This window comes from Coturnix japonica, chromosome 3 (genome assembly GCF_054131305.1).
Source record: "Coturnix japonica strain WE chromosome 3, WE-NBRP24, whole genome shotgun sequence".
NCBI classification, from domain to species: domain Eukaryota; kingdom Metazoa; phylum Chordata; class Aves; order Galliformes; family Phasianidae; genus Coturnix; species Coturnix japonica.
The window spans coordinates 103,286,364-103,306,776 of record NC_140665.1 but is presented as its reverse complement, the minus strand read 5'-3'; the positions used below and the strand labels follow the sequence as shown (position 1 = coordinate 103,306,776).

General features: G+C 44.3%; 1 protein-coding gene across 3 annotated transcripts in view; it reads left to right on the top strand.

The window, feature by feature from the left end:
- The window catches only part of CLIC5 (CLIC family member 5), a 61,331-nt gene that overhangs the window by 24,619 nt on the left and 16,299 nt on the right, over positions 1-20,413 (top strand). For all 3 annotated transcript variants that reach the window (XM_015859912.3, XM_015859913.3, XM_032443561.2), the window contains exons 2-4: positions 7,626-7,735; positions 8,070-8,195; positions 9,498-9,604. In XM_015859912.3, the coding sequence (XP_015715398.2) occupies positions 7,626-7,735; positions 8,070-8,195; positions 9,498-9,604 (343 nt within the window). The remainder of the gene's footprint in view (positions 1-7,625; positions 7,736-8,069; positions 8,196-9,497; positions 9,605-20,413) is intronic.

Sequence of the window (20,413 nt, the reverse complement as noted above, 5' to 3'; positions counted from 1 at the left end):
CTCCATTCAGCCGCGTGTTTACAGGGCTGCAAGTGCCTCTTTCTTCTACCAGTGCACAGAAAGTCCTGGAATTTCAATAAATAATTCAGCCCCAGATCTGATTTCAGGTTCAGCATCAACTTCCAGCACCTGGCTGCTGTTATTATTTGTTAGTCTGATACGCTGCTTAGAGGCATGGCAATTTGGCTGCAATTCACCAGCATTTGCAGAATATCCTCCCTGGCCTGATTATATCCTGAGCTCAGAGATTTTTAACAGGCGTTCCAGATATGCAGAGATTGAATTCTTACAAGAACAGCAGCGTGCAGAGTTCTGTCCTGGGAAGTGGAGGTCTCTGCTTGGGGCTTTCAATGACTCCTGCAGGTACCCCCCGAGGGATTCACTCCCAGTTCCTTTCTGCAGAGCCCATAAACTCACTTGTGGTTTTGATCACCTGTTAGAAAGAAATTGGCAAATGGGAATTACAGTTCTGCTCTGACTGATTGATCTTTACTGGGAGCAGTTTGTATCTCAGGGCATGACTGAGAGGAGGGCTGTTAGTTAGGGTGGTATGGTTGGGTTGTGGTTGAACTTGATGGTCAGTGAGACCTTTTCCAACCTGAGCTATTCTACGAATAGTGGCTATGATGGGGGCGGAATTAGATGAAGGCTCTTATAGTCCATTCACCCATTGCTGAAAGGCCAGAATCGGGATGTAGCCCCGCAGACACAGGCTTCCACAATGCGGGATGAGATGCGATAAGCGCATCTCCCTGCAGCGCCGTCAAGCTCCACGAGGGGGGAGCTCGGTACCGCTCTATGCCCATCGCTGCTGGCACAGCTCGGGGGGCGCGTCCCGGGTCGGCCACCAGATGCTGGCCACAAGCAGAGGGAAGTCTGTGGTTCGAACCACGTGAAAAGTCGGGGACGAGTGTTACGACTGTACGTTCTGTTGGACCCAGCAGCGTAAGGCCAGTCATCGGCATCAGCCCCCGCTGTCTGCAACGGGGCATGGCCGCATCCTGCACAGCTTAGGGGGAGCAGAGCCCCGTCCCACCGGGTCTGCTTTGCTGTTGGAGCATCGCTGTTTGCTGCTGCCGGGATATGGGGCACCCCCTTGGCTGCTCCGCACTGCTGCAGGATGGGGTGCGCCCAGACAGGCTGCCCTAAACTTCTGCCTATTGATTCCTTCAGAGCCTCCATTGATGCCGATTACAAAACCTCCTTAGAAAGCCTGCCTTGTGTTTCGTCATTCATGTAATTATGGATTTCTTTTTTCCCCCTAACGCTTCGTTGTTGCAAATTAAGCAGAATAATAATCCTATTCTCTGTGGAAACGAACAACAATGGCCCATCATCCTCTTTGTAAACAGCCTTTTATGTGCTGGAGGACTGCGGTATTGCCTGAAGCTGCTCGTAGGAACCCACGCCCATCACACCACCTTGCTGTGGTTGTCTGAGGGCTCACACACCAATGGTTTGTGCCTTATTGTTTGGGTCTTCCATGCAGCCTCCTTCGCCCCATCCCGCTCCTGTACAGGACCTGTTGTTCCTCTTGTCATAGCTTTACCTCACTAAATTCCATTTAAGTGACTTCAGACACTTTGTTCCAGCTTCTCAGTGTGGGTTTGGAGCCTGCTCCTCTCCTGGGAGTTGCCACCAAACCTCTGTGCTTGTTGCTGTCAGAGAGTTCTCTCAGTTCCTCCCTTCATTTTGGTGATGGAGGCATTAAACTGTGACTCATCTTGTCGCAGACCTTTATGGCACTCCTAGCTGTTGTGTGTAACAGAAAACTTGATTATAACCACTCCAGAGATGTGCTCTGCAGAGGCTTTGCACCATACATTTTGCTATAGGAAGTTTTGTTGTAGCTCCTCCTTCCTTTGATTGTTGACCATCGGTTTCTCATTAAGTTGAATATTGATAAGGAAGGGATCTAAAAATATAACTGAGAACAAAATCCTTTATTGGCCCAGGGCGTCAGACCTGTCTGTGCCTTGCTGTTCTGTGTGCCAGGCTGTGGGTCTGCGGAGCTTCAAAAGAAAGGAGGAAAGGTGATGGAACAATACAAGGAGGCTGTGGATGCCCCATCCCTGCAGGCATTCAAGGCCAGGCTGGATGTGGCTCTGGGCAGCCTGGGCTGCTGGTTGGTGACCCTGCACACAGCAGGGGGTTGGGGCTGGATGAGCACTGTGGGCCTGTGCAACCCAGGCCATTCTGTGATTTGCACATGCTGAGGCTATCCACTTGTCTGTGGTTATCGTAAAGTAACCCACACACAGCAAGCCAGAGTTCTCTGGCATCCATCTATGGTGCTATGGTCACATAGATTATTGCAGAGCAAAGCCTATTCAATGCAGAACTCATGCAGGGCCCAAGGGGAAGGCAGGGCTTTGTGCAGGCTGATAGCTGTGCAGATGGAAATACTTGGCACCAGGTGAAGGGATCAGGTGGAGCCAACTGATCCTTAGTTCCAAACGTCCTAAAGCAGGATGGAAAGATCCTCAGGAAGAACCTGGCCTGGGTGAAATGCTGGCATTAATATGAGTCTAAAAGTCTGGAAAGCAGTGATTTACCAAACCTGCAGAAAATATTTATCATGTCTTCACTATCAGTTCCATAGGTTGTCCAACCTGCAATTCTCACCTGAAAATCCTGAATGTCTTAAAGAGTCCAAGTGCACCTCTCCTAAAGGAGAGGAGAGCTGGAAAATGGTTGGATGGAGCCCTGGGCAACCTGATCTGGTGGGGGCAACCAACCCGTGGCAGGGGGTTGGAGGTTGATGGTCATTGAGTTCCCTTCCAACTCAAACCATTCCATGATTCCGTGTTTCTAACTGCATGGCAGCTCCTTGGAGGTCCTCAGCTCTCCTGACGTGATGCTCAGCCAGTGTGGGCCGTGTGGAACACACCAGCTCCCTGCAAACTGGCCAGCAGTGCAAACCCAGTTAATCTTATGTGCATCTATAACGCATGTCTGTATGGATGCCAGACTTGGATAACATTTTGGCTGTCCTTTGGGGAGCTGGCTGAAGATGTTCACTGCTTCCTTTTTGTCTTGTTACTCCCCTGACGGTCTTTCTAGCAAATGCTCTATTTTTGTTTGACATATATGCACATGGTCTGTTTCCATGTGTGTGTGCTGAGGAATGTATTTCTTCTGTAGCTTGCCCTCCCTTGGAAGGCTGCTGCTGGGAGTTACTCCTAGCAAAATGAAATGCCGGAAAAAGTCCAATGGAATTAAAATGCTGCACAGCAAATTTATTATTGTTATTACAGGCTCCCATTCAGGAAAATACTTAAGTATGTGCTTAAGTCCCATTGAAAGCATCAAGACTTAAGAACATGCTTAAAGTCAAGCGTATACTTCCTCTGAGTTGGGATGTATTTCAGCACATGCTTAAATGCTTTCCTGAACCAGAGCCACAGTCAACAAGAGCGTCCTGCGATGCACAGGACTCGTGCTGTAAGATTTACTCCTTGCCTGGGACATAGCAGTGCTGCTCTATGAACATACACTTCTTTGCTTGCCTCTCCGTTGGTGGTACTCCAAAGGTCTTACTGGCTTTTGCAGTTGGACGAGAACTTGTGAAAGGAGGCCCGAGAGCAGGAAAAAAAGAAGCCAAGAAGGTCCATGCTAAAGCAATACCTTGGCTTGTCTGATCTCACGTTGCACCCAATGATTTTTCCTTGCAGTGGAGGTGTGTGCTATTGTGCGTATTGTGGTATATGCATATCGCGGTATAATGACGAAGGCAGATTTTTCTTTTAATGGCACAGTAAATAGGATATTTCCTGGCTTGCTCTGTGTTTCAAATAAGATTTTCACTTCCCCTTTGGGTTCTGAGTGTAAGGAGAGTAAGTGTAAAAAGGCAGGCGCCTTCCCAGCTCTAACAAGGGGAGTGCAGCCATGTGGAACGTGCATCTAGGTTTTGATTGTAAGGATGATGAAATCAGAGCTCTCCTTAATTCTCAGTCAGAAACATTGGGGTGAATTAGCCCTCCTGCATTTGCTGACGTGTTAAAATCCCTCTGAATGAGAAACATCTCTTAGTGTCATCAAACATATCATTGTTCTTTGCTATGAGTCCAGGAGAGCTCTGGACCATCATGCAGAGTGCAGTGAAAAATGGCAGCAAAATGAAAATAGATAAAACCACATACGTTCTGTTACTGGAGAAAACACAGTGCTTTACAATGCGCAGCTCTTTCCAACACTGCCATTTCTAAGCTGGATGCTTAGTCATTACTAATGACAGCGTATTCCTATAAAGCTGCTCTATTTTGGGAACAACTGGAAGTGCAACTTTGCTTCTTCTCCCCCTTAAGGTTAATTACGGTGATGTGCAGTTGCCTGTGTACGTTGCAGTCTCTCTGCATGCACCACTCTGTGTATTTTTGGAACAAGTGAGGAAGTTTATTCCAGTTATATCATTCAAGGCAAGCAGTAGCTTGAATCTGAGAGTAGCTCCCTGTTCACATTGTCCAGCCATGCTGTGCAGTGCTGGAGGCTCTGGATATAACTGCTGCCTTACAGAGGGATTTGGCACGAGCTCATAGAATGGCTGGGACATTTTTCTTCCCCTACAGCCTCCTTAATTTTATTCCTTAGTGTGTCAGTACTCCCCCACTTGTGCACACAAATATCTTTAAGGTTGAATTGATTCCCTAAAAATAGCAGAAGTATTTAAGGAGGAGTTTTATAAATAACAAAGGAGAACACCTTGCTCATCCTTGTCATCACTCAGATTCAATCAAGCAACTGCTCTGGTGACGGGGTGTCCCAGTGTGCTGGCATCACTGCCTTGCTCCTTCTGGTACATGGCTGAGCACAGTTGCTGTGCCCCAGAGAATCATAGAATCACAATGTTGGAAAGGACCTACGAGATCATCCAGTCTGACCATCCTCCCATCACCATCACTGCCACTAAGCACTAAGCTACTCTTAGAAGCTGCATGAGAAAGATTTTGAGGTGGTTTGAGACTAGCAGCAGGGGTAATGGTGTTTCTCCAGCTTGTCAATTATTTGTTCTTTTCTTTCTGTCCACTGCTGGAGTTCTTGATCTTGATTAAGGCATTATTTAATTCCTACTCTTCTGAATGACCTTGTGTTTGGGCACTAGCAGGGGGCTTTCAGCAAGCTGGTTTTTTGTAAAGCTGGAAGTGACTCAGCCTGAGCCGTGCCGTTCCTCCTCCTCTCCTCCTGGTAGGGAGCAGACTTCACAGGTAATGTGGAGGCACGCCAATACGCCTTTCAAATTATTACCCAGTAAGTTTTTGCTCTTCCTGAGCTCCGAGCACTGAGTTGCTGACAGCTTTTGGAAGCAATGAGAAAGGGTTCACAAAACCGGCAGCGCCTTGCCTCCAATTTCTGCAGGCTGGAGCTGAATTTAATGGATAAATCGTGTTGCTGGGGAGATTTTGACTCTGTTCCCTCCTCTGTCACCAGTTTGCCTTGTGATTTGTGGCAGCATTTTCAGCTGTGCCCGTCACATGAGATCGAAACCCATGAGTCAGACTCCACCCAAATCATGAGCCTGGCTTCCAGATCCAGGAGCTTTGAAAAGAGATCATGCCGTACTGTGTCTTCAGCTTATCTTTCCTTTCTGGAATCTCCCCCATGTATTCCCAGCCTGTCTCTAGCAATTAATGTTTTCTGCTCTTTTAGGAGTGCTGGGAGTGTATTCTGACCATTTGGTGCTGTTGGAAGCCTCGTTTGACTGACATGATTAGTTTTGTTTTTCATTTCTGAATGAATCTTATTGCTTCCAGACTCCACGTCTTTGCCCTGTCCCCAGTGTCCTCCATCCTTCGGCCCATCACTGCCATCCAACCACTCTATGTCCCCTCTTTGGTCTTGAGAAGGTTTTTCAGCATTGCCTTTCAGCACTGGGAGAGTGCAGTATCACTGTTTTTCCCCACAGCATTTGCCTCCTTTCAGGAAGATAAGAAGTTACAACTTCTTGGCAAGTTTTTATTAAGCCAAAGCCAAATCGATAAGTGTAATTTCTCAGTAATTATTGCATGCAGCACTATGGTGCCTGTTATTCCCGTGGTAGCACTGCCATTGTTTTGCCATGAAGTTTGGAGTTCAGAGCCAGCTATTTGACTCAGTTGTGCAAAACGAGTCTACTCACACCCCAGGCGGACAAGAAGATGCATCTTCCCTTGCTCAGCTTCGCATTGTGCCTTCACCCATGGAGTCTGCAGGTTCCTGTGTATGCCGTGTGCCATACATATGGCCAGTCCATAGTGTTAGGTAGAAGTGCAGCTGAGCCACATACCTGAATCTGAACCCAGAGAAAAGCTCTTTTCCGAGCCTCAAAGCTTACCCTGAGCTATCTCCAAGGCTTGAATCCACACCACCTCCATATTTTGCTAGATGGGAAATATGGAATTTGTTTCTAAACGCAGCGTTATCAGAAGCCACGTTGAAGATGTGAGAAAGATGCGTGATGCCTACCAGAAAATCTTTCAGCTCAACTTTTCACGTGCAAGTTGCAGCAACTGGACACATCTCAAAGTGTTTCTTGTTGTGCCTTGTTTCACTAAACTATAGTATTTAGAAGTGATTCCTCCTTTAATGCTGCCTCACAGCTTGAATATCAAAAGGGTAAAATTTGTGAAAGCAAACAGAGTAATGTGATATTTTCTCCAGAGGAAAAGGCCATGTGTTTTCCTGCCTGTTTCATCAGCCATTTTCAGACACACACTGTGTACATAAAGTGCAGTTATGCAACCCACATGGGTCAACAAAGGAAGGTTGGTTGCTTCACTAAGATTATAAGCATCTTTCAAACACAATGGTACCACAAATTAAAACGGAAATCTATCAAAACCATTATCGTCCTGAAAGCTTTGGCCACAAGTGTAATTACTGCAGAGGGATGTTGTCCTTGGACACAGCTTTGGCACAGTTCTGCTAGTGTTATTTGTAGCCCTCTATGGCTCAAAATCAGAACTTGCATGGCTAAGGACCATAAATTTTTAGAGGCAAGAAACAGGCAATTTCCTCAGTGCTAACACTAGCAGTTTTTTATTGTTTTGTAGTGGTTTGTAGGCAACTCATTAGGTGCTAGAGATAGGAGCAGGCTGAGTGCGGTGGCTGAAGCCTGCCTTGAACTTTGGAAGGATTCAGACACAGATTTCTGTCTGGATCCAGTTGTTTGTGTCTGAGGCTCTTGCTTTACTGGACACGAACAAGAACGATCAAATGTTAGGTGTGTTTGGGTTTAAATCCAGTTCCAAAAGTCTCCTGCATTGATGTGCAGTCTATAGGCTTAAACAACAGAGGGCCTACCCTGAGTTCCCTAGCATGCAGCAGGCAGTCCTGTAGGGTGAAAGTAATTGAAAATACATTCAACATACAGTGCAAAGAAAAATGCAGTCTTCTGGGTGTTGCTCACTATAAGCAGGGGCCACAACTTTTGCCCTCTGGAGAAGCACCAGGTTACTTTCTCAAGTTCCAGATGAAGCTGGAGTCCTGGAGGAGCTTTGCCATTGAGCTGAAGATGATTTACATAAAATAACAGGCACTGTCCATTAGTTTTGAACTTGTTATTTCTCTTCCAATATCCGATTTTCCATCTTAAGAGAGATGAACAGTGAACATATTTGGACTCTGTTTCCTCTCTCTCTTTCCCTCAGGCGGGTATAGATGGAGAAAGCATTGGGAACTGCCCGTTCTCCCAGCGTCTCTTCATGATCCTCTGGCTCAAAGGAGTTGTGTTCAACGTCACCACTGTTGACCTGAAAAGGTAAAAATTGCTCGGTTTTATTGCAAATGGTTACATGATCCAATGTTTTCCCTATAGGAAGGCCCCAGTAAGTTCAATCAGATCCGTATCTGGCTTAGAGAGTCTGTGGTGCACAACAAAATAGTTGGGATTCAGGTTTGTTATTCCTTTTTTTTCACTTGTGGAATGTTTTTATATTAAATAGAGTGTTCTGGGGTATTTTCAAAGCATCTTCACCACAAACTGCTGAAGAAAAAGAAGGGCAAGCAACTGATTTTGCATGAGCTGTGAATATGTGTGTGTGACTACCTGACCACAGGGATTAATGATTTCGTGACCTTTCTTCTCTGCGCAGAAAGCCAGCTGATCTCCACAACCTGGCTCCTGGAACTCACCCACCTTTCTTAACTTTTAATGGAGAAGTCAAGACAGACGTTAACAAGATTGAGGAATTCTTGGAAGAGACTCTTGCACCTCCAAAGTAAGAACTTGAGTGTTTTTCAGTCAATATTCCATTTCCTAGGAATTAAAGTTGTCCAAAGAGGAGTTCCTAAAAAGCACTCGCTCCTGCAATCTTTACTTACAGGAGTAATATTTATTTAGGAAACTTGTTGGCTTCTGTGAGATGACTTCCATGTGTGAAAGTTACTTGTGTGACTAATAACTGCAGCATGTTTTCTCTGAATACATTTCAGGATGCCATTGTATACAGAATTAAGGAGATGAATAATAATAAAAAGGTAGGGGTCTGGTGTCCGCATTTTATAGAGCTAAAAATAACTTGGCCTGGATGCAGAACATTGCCACACAAAATATCCGTGCCAGGAAAAAGCATTTTACTGTGAAAAACTGAAGGGTTCTGAGCTCTTCCAACGAAAAAGTTGGAAGAGGAACTGATTGCAGAATACAGGGAGGCAGAGAAGTGCTCGTTAGTATCATTGAGAAATGGCAAGAGCCTATGACTGGAAGTTATAACCATACTAATTCAGATTAGGAATAGGGCACAGATATTTTGGTATGAATGAATAACCCTTGGAACAAACTACTGAGGAAAGCGTCAGGTTGGATTCACCAGATATGCCTCAGTTAGTCAAGCATTTGGACTTCATACAAGGATAGTGTAGAAACAGATTGTTGGCTTGTGTTTTGGGCCTTGAAATCTATGAATCAATGAAAATTGGCTCAGTTCCTTACGGAGTGTTTTACCTCCGACTGAACCAGCATCTATGGGCCAGTCCTGAGGCATGCAACGCTGGTCCAAGACCACCAAAGCCAGTAGGAGTCATTAGTTTGCGTTGGTTTTTCAGATCGATGTATTCCTTTGCACCAAGTGTCCATAAAATAACAATTCAGAGACTGAAATCATTCTGTTCTTTCACCTGGGTGATGTTAACTCACCTTGCTGTTACATCCTGGCATGCATGGGGAGTTAGACTCAATGGCTACTCATAATAGAGAGAGCTGGCTGCCAACCTCCTTTGCACTATTCTGGAAATTTATGCCTGCTTTTGATTTGAGGCCGCAATATGTTGGATTGTGGTCACATAAAGCATCAGTGTAACTACCTCTGTTGTGATGCCATCCCTGTGTAACTATGCAAGTCTCTGCCTTGACAGACACGAATAGTATGAAGAGGGTGCTGCCAAGCTGTTGTTTTGAGATAAATGATAGTGTTAATTGCAGCTCCTTGTACAGGGTTGTTTCTTTTTCCTTTTCTTTCTTCTTGTAAGTAGTATTTGTAATCATCGCGATGCTGCTGGTAACAAGATGTTTCTCCTTTCAGGTATCCCAAGCTGGCTGCTAAGCACCGGGAATCAAACACTGCTGGAATTGATATCTTCTCCAAATTTTCTGCTTACATCAAAAATACCAAGCAGCAGGACAATGCTGGTGAGTGGGGTTGTTACCAAATGCACCTGGGAGATTTAGTGCTTAAAAGATGAATAATTTTACTATTTTCCCCTTGTTTTATTGTAAGCTGTGTTCATGTGACTTCAAGCAATGCTGCTGGTCAATCTCAGGGTGTAAATTCAATGGACTCAATTCACACGTCCACAGTTGGATTAACTACATCTATACTAGTAAATAAAATAGGTCGGAGAGCCATAGCATAGCTTCTGCCTGTAGCAGCCAAGCTGCACCAGTAATCCTGTATTCCATTCTGGATGGGTCTGGTGGCTTGTGCTACCTTCTCTATCCAGGTATTGCTAGTTAGCTGGGCCCATGGTGGTGGCAGTACTAAGAGCTTAGCAACTAGTGACTCATGAATGAAAGGAGAGAGCAAGCTGTGCCTCCTGACCTGCATAATTTCCTAGATGTAGCCATTGACACCAGATTCTCATCACGCTTACGGTGATGTTATGGTAGTGTAACTAATTTGCTCATATAAACAGAAAGTAGTTGAATGAAAGAAGTGGCTTTGACAAATGTAATTGCACTCTGCATGCTCCTGACTTTTCCTCACGCGTCTGCATCAAAAGAAATAACCACAGAAGCTGGATGCCTTGCATATTTACACGCATCCTACACTTGCTTCTTAATGAAATTGCTTTTCTTCTTCACATTCCTTTCCCCTCAAAGAGGCATGACTTCAGCCAGTCTAAGTTCCCATTGCTCCATGAAAGAGAATGGGTTTACATTGCCAGATCCCTGGAGATGATCTGGCCGGATACTTGCAGTCACTCACTGATGTACATCTTACCTCATATCCCTAATTACCCAGAAACTTAAGGCTTGCTAAATACCATTCAGAGACGAGTAGGTTTTACAGCTTTGCCCCAGCTTTCATTTGTGCAGTTGTATTTCATTGCCTGGGGCTGGCTCATGAGATGAAGATGGGGAAGGGATGATTTATGTCAGATAACAATCTGCTCCTTCGTATTTTTTTGGTGTTAACAAAGAAAACAATTATAATGCATAGAGATGCTAAAAGGATTTTTTTGTGTGTGTGTCTAATGCCAATGGGGTGCACAGCTAACCTCTGTAGGAAGGCTTGTAAAAGGAAGATAAATTAAGAGTTAGCCTAAATTGATGCTACAGTGAAAATAAAATATCTTGGCTGTCCAAACGGAATTGTTATGGTTTGTGGTGCAGTTGTTAGTCTCCAATTCAGCTGCTCTGTTCTTTGCACTCAAAAACTGTCACGGGTCTTTGCCCACACATAGAATCCTGCATGGTGGTTCTCAGTGGCTCTGCGATGTGCAGGTCCTGCTCACATGTAGGCTGGCAGCTCCCTCTGGTATTTAATGGCTGTGATACCTGGACATCTCTGAACATGCTGGTGCTCAGCTTTCCTCTTTTAAGCAGAGAAATGCTTGATTTCTTACAGCTGAAGAGCTACAGCACAAGAAGGACAGAGCAGAGGTGAGCAGGGTACTGACCTGTTCTTTGTAGCACCACTGAAGTGCCCAAGAGCCTCAGGGGCTGTGAGAGAACACCTACACTGTGTGGGAATCAGACATCAGCTATAGCAGGGTCATTGACTTTCAGTTTTCAAGGTGGGGTGAGAATAGTGTTTCCCTTATCCTGGGGACATTTTTATTGAGCTATCATTTTGAGTTCCTCTGATCCTGCTTTGTAGAATGCCCCTTTCCTTATCTCCATGTGAGTAGTTAAGGTCTACAAGGAACAGAAGTTGCTGCTTGTGGCTATCATGCATTTTGTATACACACCAGCTCTCAGCTCAAGGTAGTGACATATGGCTCACAGCCATGCTCTATGTTGAGCTCAGTCTTCAGCTGACTCAGATTCTTGGGTTAAGCTGGAAATCCACACCTTTATCTGGGACACCAGTTGCAAAGGATCAAAGTACAAAAAGAGAAAAACTCTTGTTCATAAAACCAAAACAGAATGGAGAACCTGTATCATTGCATCAAAAGTAAATGAAGTGGCTTTTGCTTGGGAATAGGAGAGTTAATGAGAGCCCAGTGCACACCCACAATACGCCCCAAATGGTGTTTCACCCGGAAGGATTTACAGCTGCAGTCATGCAATGGCATCAGACACCAAGCAGTGCCATCCCTTGGCCGTGTTGAGGCAGAGGAGTGGTGAGAAGGCTCTGACCATACAGTCCATATTCCTGAAGTACCTGAATGATAATTTTTCCCTGAAAGTGGAAATGTTATGAAAAAGACAAGAGTTGTAATATCTTCGTTTAGTTGTTTGAATTCTTGCGTGTAAGTGAACAAACACAATGATATATGCATCCATTTGTTTCTAAGATTGTGATACCCTCTGCTGGCAAGTATATGAATACTTAAAGTAAGAAGCTTTACAGTCAAAGCTGAGACATCCCGTGGGCAAAACAGCTCACCTTCTGACCAGGTGCTTTCCTCCTACAAGTGCAGTGTTGTCAAAAGAGAAGCATTCAGAGTAGACTATTGATTTTGACAATGTTTTCATGGAAAATTTTGTGGGTTTTTTTTTCTGGATGAGCTAAAATTACTTTGAATTCTTCAGCATTGTCGAGAATAACAGTACTTTTTTATTTTTTTAATTAAATTTTTTTTTTTTTTTGCTTGATTTGTGAAGTACTTCATTAGCTGCATGCCATTATGTTTTGTACCTAGCACAGAAGCAGGTGATAACCTTCCTGAGTAAGTCTGCATGGCAATATGTTATTGATCATGATTCATTTACTTACTGAAGGTATTTGGCAGCCAGGCTGCCCTCATTTAATAGTTCCCTGAATTTCTGATGCTTTTTTTCCATTTTTGTTTTGCTCACATTTCTGCCTTATAATATAAAAATGTTGAAAGGTTTGGAACGGGCTGGCTAGGGCTGTAAGCCCAGAAGCAAACATGCTCATGCCATATCAAAGTCCCACCACTTTTAAGCTTCTTGAAAGGGAATGAATTGATTCCAGATCCTCAGGATGTGGCAAGCTGTGTTTAAAGAAAGTGTGTGCATTTATTATTTCAAGTCACTTCAATTACAACGGGCTTGATTCCTTCCACCCCCCGTGTCACTCGATAATTTTATAACAGGCCTCTCTGAAGGAGTGAAGGTCTCATCGCAGGCGTAGATCCACATCTGGCTTAGATAGCACAACTGAGTTATTCAGCCCTCCAGCCCCAGCACTAGACTTTGCTTGGATCACCGATAAGTTCTTATCCACCTCATGGCTGATGCAAAGAGCCCTCAGAACAAAGCAGTGGCAGTCTTTTTTGACATTGTCTTCTGGATGCTCTTACACAGGTTGCTCAGGCTTGTGTGACTAAGCTGAGAGTTTTGGGTCGCTTTGTGCTTAATGTCTAGTAGACCTTGACCGAGCACAGGGATGGAAACCACAGCCCTGAGAGTTTACTTTGGTTCCTTCTGTTGATGCTGAGCAAATCACTCCAGCTCTATACTGAATCCAGAGTAGTAACAGTTTATCTGTTCATTGGGGGAGGATGCACTTTAATTAATCGGAATGCTGTGTACAAATTCAGTACACCACTTGTGATTATTTTTGCTGCATACTGCAAGCCAAGGGGACAGCCCGTAGCCGCCACCCATTCACCATCCCGCCTGAAATCCTAATTCTTTGGCTTGCAGAATGAGCCCTTTGATTTCATTTATGAGTTTGAAAAGTTGCTCTTGAATGGAGTTCTTAGGAGGCACCAGCCCAGCGTGGGTGGGCGCATTCATTAGCGGCACGGAAGGAGGTTTCTCTGTAGGGCTCTTTAGAAGGCACGAGGCCGGGGGACCACCAGCATGATCCCACGCGCAGGAATTTCCAGCGTCTGACCAGAGGCCTCTGCTTGTCTGGTTTGGGTTTACATCAAGAGGCCAAAAGCACAAGAACATTTAAATAATTAGCTTACACGTGATTAAACGTCGTTCACCTCTTTCAGTAGCTGCATCATGCTGCGGTTCGGCACGTGAGGTGGGAAATACCTCTCCGTGCATTGCGTCTGTGTGTGTGCAGTAGGAATGCACCCATGTGTGGGGCTGGGATTGAAGCTGGCCTTCAGCACTGTGAAGCTGCTCTGACTCTACGGGGTTCCTCCTGCCAAGCAGAGATCCAGGCCCACGGTCTGGGTAGATGCACCCATCAAAGGGCACCTGGAAAGGCATCTGAAATGAGCAGGAAAACAGCAGGTTCCAAAAATGTACGTAGGATATTTACTGCGGTGATAGATCTGTAGTGTGGGTCCTTTGTGGAATTGGAGCTGATGTGCACAGGTCCTTGGTATGGCTTCATGGGTCATCCAATGAGCATAGACTGCTGTACTCAGCATCCACATCCTTCCCCAAAGCTTCCTCTTGCTCAGTGGGGGAGGTCAGACTGGAACCATGACACAACTCATCATGACCCTAAAATCCTCCCATCCTTTTCTGGGCCTAAAAGCTTCACCCTCTGCCCAGCCAAGCTCTTGGCACAGCTCCTGTTGGGTTTAGTGGAGCAAGGTTAAAAAGTGGTGTGAATGCAGTGAATGGATGAGGAGTTTCCTTTGACAGGAATGCGGGATCAGACTCTAATTCAGGAGCAATGTTAATGCTTTACAATTTTTGCATAGTTTTTCAAGGTGCCACAGAAATATATAGGTATAAATGTGTGTCGTGTCTGCGTCTCAAATTGCCATTCAGTTTTTTCCTTCTTCCTCTTCAGTTGCAGAATTTCCCTTTTCCACCACAAAACCCCACACCTGTCCAAACCCAGCATGAGCCATAATTTGTCCTACGCTGAGATAATATTAAGTTTTCTCTGCCGTGCAACCAGGAAGGACTAGAAATAGCTGTAAAAATCATTTTGGAGAAGAGGAATTGCTTTGTGACGGGCTTTCTAGCTGCGGAGTGTCTTGGGATGACAGATCTTCAACTGTGGCATTTTGAAACACACAAAAAAGCTATTTTAGAACATTTTAAACAAGTTTTTATGGCTCCCTCAGAGCTGAGTACCGTCAGGCTCATGGCAGCTGAAGTGCCTGGCAGCTTTACAAAACCAGGCCTAACATAAAAAATACCTAGTCTTAGAACATATGTAAGATAGCTTTTCTGCAACATTTGTGGCACATAAAACACTAAATATGTGTTGTCGAGTGTGATATAAAGATTTTATTGCCACTCATTTGGGATGACCCATATAACTCACTCATGATATGTTAATAAAACTGTTCTCCACTTTGTCTATTTATAAAAACACACATAAGAATCACTCAAAAAATGGTGATAGCTGTGTGCTAACTTGTTAAGTAGAGCAGTGAACTGCAGTCATCATCCACCTTCAATTGCTTTATCACCGTTTTGCCCCATAATTAAAGACCAGCTCTAAAATGCTCAGGAACAGCATTTTGCAGAAGTTGTTTGCAAGAGAAATAACTTTTTGAAAACCTCCCTCAGAATGATTCTGGCTGGAGGCCCAGAGCCATCAATCTTCTGCCTGGTGCTGGGGACGGGTTTCAGGGCTGATCTTCTGACCTGCCACAGCCAGGAGCTGAAATCGCATGCTACTGCAAGGAAGAGGTTTTCTCTTTTCTAAAATGATAACAAAAGTTTGTCTTTACCTTGGAAGTATGTACCTTACTAAGGAAATTTCTGAACTTTCCCACCTCTTAGGTTGGTTTTTATTCTTTTTTTTTTTTTTTTTTTTCCTTCTCAGGCATTTCAATTTAATTTTACTTATTAAGGCATGAGGATTTCCTGATGGAAATATGAAAAATACTAATTGAAATCAGTACAAGATGAAAGCTCTCTGTAAGCCTGGATGTGGTCAGACTGCAGGAGCTCCAAGGCAGGACGTGGTGCTCCTGCACAGCACACTGAGGTGCACCCACTCCAGGAACAGTGCACAGTCACCATTAATGCACCCACAGGCACAACTTTTTGAAAGGTTTTTGTCTGCAAGCTGATGTTGCCTTGAAGCCATAATATGCCACATGGGGAGGAAAAAAAAAGAAATCTGTATATTTACAGATGTATGAGACAGAGAATACACAGAGCCCTAAAAACCAGTTGACACCATGCTCTAAAGTCAGCGAGTGTAATGATGATCTCAAACAAGGGCATGGTCTGAGGCCTTTGCCTACATGCAGAGGCCAGGACAAGATTGAGATCCATGCAAGGGGAACAGTAGTTGGCAAACATTCCCCTTGAAGAAGGAACGATTTCCCCCGTGTGTTTGAAGGCTCCTCCAAGTGCTTCTGGCTTCCCTGGGATGCTTTGTTCTGCTTCCCAGCCCAGCTCCTCACTCGCACACAGGAGCAGTAGCACAGCTGGAAGTGGATTAGAGCAAGCTGGTGGCAGCAGTCCTGGGAGGAATTAAGCGCCTTGCTGCTGGGACGGGAGGCCTAAATTACATTATGACTTAGGATTTGGTTTTAACTTTGTTGCTCTGCTGTTTCGCATGGGTGGGTAACTGCACTGGTTGCGATACACTTGGTGCATCTGAAGTGCGTGTTAAGACTGATGAAGTTATGGCCTAACTCGGTAGAACATCCAATTCTTGCATGAACAAACTGCAGGGCAGTTGAACTAGACGGCCTTTGAATGTCCAGGCATATGGATTTAAACACCCAAGTGGTCCTGCTGTCCAAAGAGGGCCGTCCCCAGACTTACATTTAGCACTGGTGGAGCGATCTATCACACGTCAGAGCCCAGGGACTGGCTCTTTACTGCACTGAAGTCCATTTTCAAAACATAGGGACTTCAAAGGGCAAAGCATCGGTCCAGAATCTGTTTTTCCCAAAACATACTTTTTTGTTTTATCCATGCAAATGTTCTTCATAAAGCAATTGGAAAGAGAAGAATGAGACATAACTGAAAATCAGTGCTGCTATTTTTCTTTATTAGAGAGGATCTTAAGTAACTGACATTTAGCTTGAAAACAGTGCTGGGAAAAAAGGTGACAATGAGAATTAGAGACACAATTATTTTCTAAATATCCCAATTTTGCTGATTGCAGGAAAAAATACCAAAATTTCAGAGCTTCAGGCTGCCAGAAGCTCTGGGTGCAAAGCACAGCCCTGTCAGCTTTACTCATTCAGCAAACATGCTGCTGTTTAGTCCTGTAGATTATAAGCTGTTTTGCATCTAAGCAGAGAACAGGAAAAACTGAAATGTCTTTACTGCCCAATGCCCCTCTAAGGAGGGAATGTATTGGATGAGAGGGGCTCAGGTGATGGCAATAGCTGGTCCATGTTCTACAGTGCAGAAGGAGAATCCCTAGTGATTCAGATGGCCAAAACTGAAAGAAGTATGTATCCTGGACCTTAACCTGGAGTCAGGATGGCCCTGAAACTCTGAGGAAGGCATCTAGTCAGCAGTGCTTTCTGCTCTACTTCAAGCCATTGGTCTGCCTAATCCAACTGTTCAACCGGAGAAAGACCAGACAGCTGTGGATAAACCCCGTAACACATCTGATGAGTTTTATGTTGGGGGAAAAGATATTGTCATCTTTGCAAACATGTCAGGTCTTGAGATATGTGGTTTAGCTACAGTTACTGTAGAGCTGCACACACCAGCCTCTTAGCCTTCTCTCCGATAAACTGAACAAATCAACTTCTCAAACCTGATATTCCGAGGCTCGTTTCCAGTCCTTGAGCACTACTACACTATTGTTCTCCTTTGGCCTCTCTCTTGGGGATTTCCAAGGCCTTTTTTAACAGGGGACTCCAAAACTGGGATAAATGTTCTTAATGTATTGTCACAACAGGGCTGTTGCAACAGAGGAAGTGTGACCCCTCTGCTACTGCTTGGGATGTTTTAATGCATCCAAACATAATTATAACCCTTTTTGCTGGTGCTCCTCATGGAATGCTGAAGTCAAGGCATAATTACGATGATCCCTAAGTCATTTGATGGGGCTTAAAACCAAAAATCTCAAAAGCAGAGAAACGGTGGCTAAGAATTACAACCTCAGTCATTTGTACATCTCATTGTCTCTTTTTTGTTGTTTTGGTTTTAATTCTTATAACTCAATAATGATTTTTATTGTTATTTTATTTTGAGTACCAAGTGCAGAAAATACTAAAAACACTAAAATAAAACAAGGTGAGGCTGAGATTCTTTAACTGACCTGAGGACCAATAAGCTGTAAAGTGTCATCCATGTGTTCTGGCTAAATGTTGCTGACTTTCCCTTTGTTGCCAACAAAAGCTGACTTCTTTGCTATGATATGGCTAGCCTTGAAATGAATTGGTGTTAAAGATGGGATTATTTCTCTTTCCTCAGGCACAGAACACCAGGGGTCCCCACCGCACTGTCTCTGAGTCCAGCGGCGCTCAGTGTTTGCTAACTTTGCTCTTATTTTAAAGCAGAAGCATGCAGGTTGTTTGGTTTTGTCAGTCCCCAAATCATCAGGTTTGCTCTTTGCTAATAAAACAAAACCATACGCTCGGAGTAAACGTGTAGCATCTTAGCAATGGAGATACTGGAACGCTAATCTGACACTCTAATAGTATGGCTTAATGTTGTGCAGGGCTTTAATTTTTATTATCATCACATTTTTATTATTATCACATTTTTATTATTATCACATTTTTTCTTCAGGGTTTTGATGCAAATCAACTGCTGCTTGCCTGCAGTTGTGTCAGGGACACCTGCACTAGAATAGAGCTGTAGTGATCAAGGTGAGGCACAGAAAAGGTGTCTGTCATGTGTGTGCTGCTGCAGAGCTGCGATGATTTGTGAAATGCAGGCGAGGTGCTGGGGCACTGGTAGGCCACAGTTTTACACTGGGTTGCTTCCTGCCCTCAGGTCACTGTGGCTCCTAGGAGAGTTGGAAATGAGCCTCACTTTTGGTGTCATTCTCACACCTGGGTTTTCTTCTCACAAAACTGCATTTGTGGGTGTTCCAGTTTCACTTTTTGTGATGAAGTTACAAGTATTGCGTTTGTTTCCTGCCTCCATTGAAAAACAGAATAAGAAGGAAGGAAGAAAACTGATATTTGTCAAACAAACTTTCTAGATGCTATGAATTGTTTTTCTTCTTATTGACATAATCGATACACCTGTTTCATTAGGTTTGATTTGGGAGTAGGATAGATGGTGTCACAGAAACAGGATAGCTCTTTTTGTTATAGATCATTTCCCTCTGACCAGAAACAAATGCCCACGGCTGGCACATTACTGCTTCTACCAATGTAAAGAATCTGTCATCCCTGTTTTGTCTGTAGGAAGTTCTCAGAGCATTTAAATCATTTATGGAAGGTCACATAGAATAGCTTGGGAAGAAAAGACTTGGGCTTGGGTCTCCTAGACCCAGGTGACCCGAGCCCTGTGGATCATTGTGCTTTGGGTGAGGAAAAGTTTCCTAAGGAATCCCAGAGTGGCTTGGGCTGGAGGAGACTTTACAGATCATCTGATTCCAACCAAGGAATTGAGGTTTTTGGCTCGGTCTCACTGGGGTGAAATTTGATGGGTCTGGGAAGGGCAAGGGAAGGGAAGGGGTCATGTCACCTCAGTCTGTCTGTCTAAAAGCTGCACATGGGTCATTCAGTTTTCCTGCCATGTTCTCTGATCTATGAAAAGGTACATAAATCTACCTCCAAGGGAAAGTCTCATTTACCTTAAAATACAAACTAAAACTGGAAGAACTTCCCTTTATGTTGCCCATCTTTTATTAATATTGAATAATTTATCTTTTAATTCATCTTTAATAGCAGAGGTGACTCACTCCAGAAACCACCTTTGGCCCAGAGTTGGGTATCTGGATGGTTGGATGCACGGGAACCACACCTCCCTCCTTTTTGTAGGGACTGACCATCATTTACCCCTCAATACAGATTCTCCTTAAAGCCATGGATCTCACAGGGCAGAAATACGCCTGGAAGTTGGACTGCACTGCTCACATTGGCGATGTGCTTTCCCTTTGGGGTGTGAAGTACTGAGTATCTATGTAACTATAAAAAAGGGGGAACATTACGCTACAGCGCTTAGGTGAACTGTGGAATTATGTTTAAAGGGTAGGGTTCATCTCTGCTGACTTCACCTTCCTGACTACTAGGTATCTATCCTGAGCTTGTCCTTTAGGTTTCACCTGTAGTTCGTGCTGTGGGAAGGGCATGGGGGCAGGGAGCCACTCAGATTCTTTTGGGGGTCTCTGACAGGAGGAAGGAGCTGCCCTCCTGTGATGCTCGGTGTCTGTGAGCGGGAGGAGCCCATACAACCAGCTGAGACAAGACATCTGTCTTTTAAACAGCTGAACAGAGGCATTCAAGGCAGCACTCCGGTCACAAGGGTCATATCAAAATCACAAAGAGGACAGTACGTAATACAGGGGCAGTAACACATACTGCAGTTGCAGCTCTGCTTCATGAGAAGGATTAATCTGTTCAGATTAAAGTTACAGAACCCTGTTGAGCCTGCTTAAAAAAAGTGAGCAGGATGTAGAAAAATAGAGTGAAAATATGGATCCTTGGTCTTTAATCAGACTGTCAGACTGCTAGAATGATATTATTTTCTTACCTAAAATTGCAGTTTCTTAGCTGGTTTTCTTCTCCTACGAGAAAACAGTATTGGGTCTCATATAATATCAGACTCTGTGAATCTGGAAGTGATCAGGAAAGGTGGTTTGTTTTTCTAAAGTAGAAATAAATCTCATATTGTTTGTGTGAGACTGCGGATATTTATGTACTGTTCCCCCTCCTCCCTCATTGCATATTTCACCAAGTTCATTTGCGTGTGTTACAGGATAAATCTTACTGGAGGGCAATGGAAGAAAGCAGTAAAAAGGGAAAGCAGCCATTAGTTGTCCAGGGCAGCAGTAGAAACTGC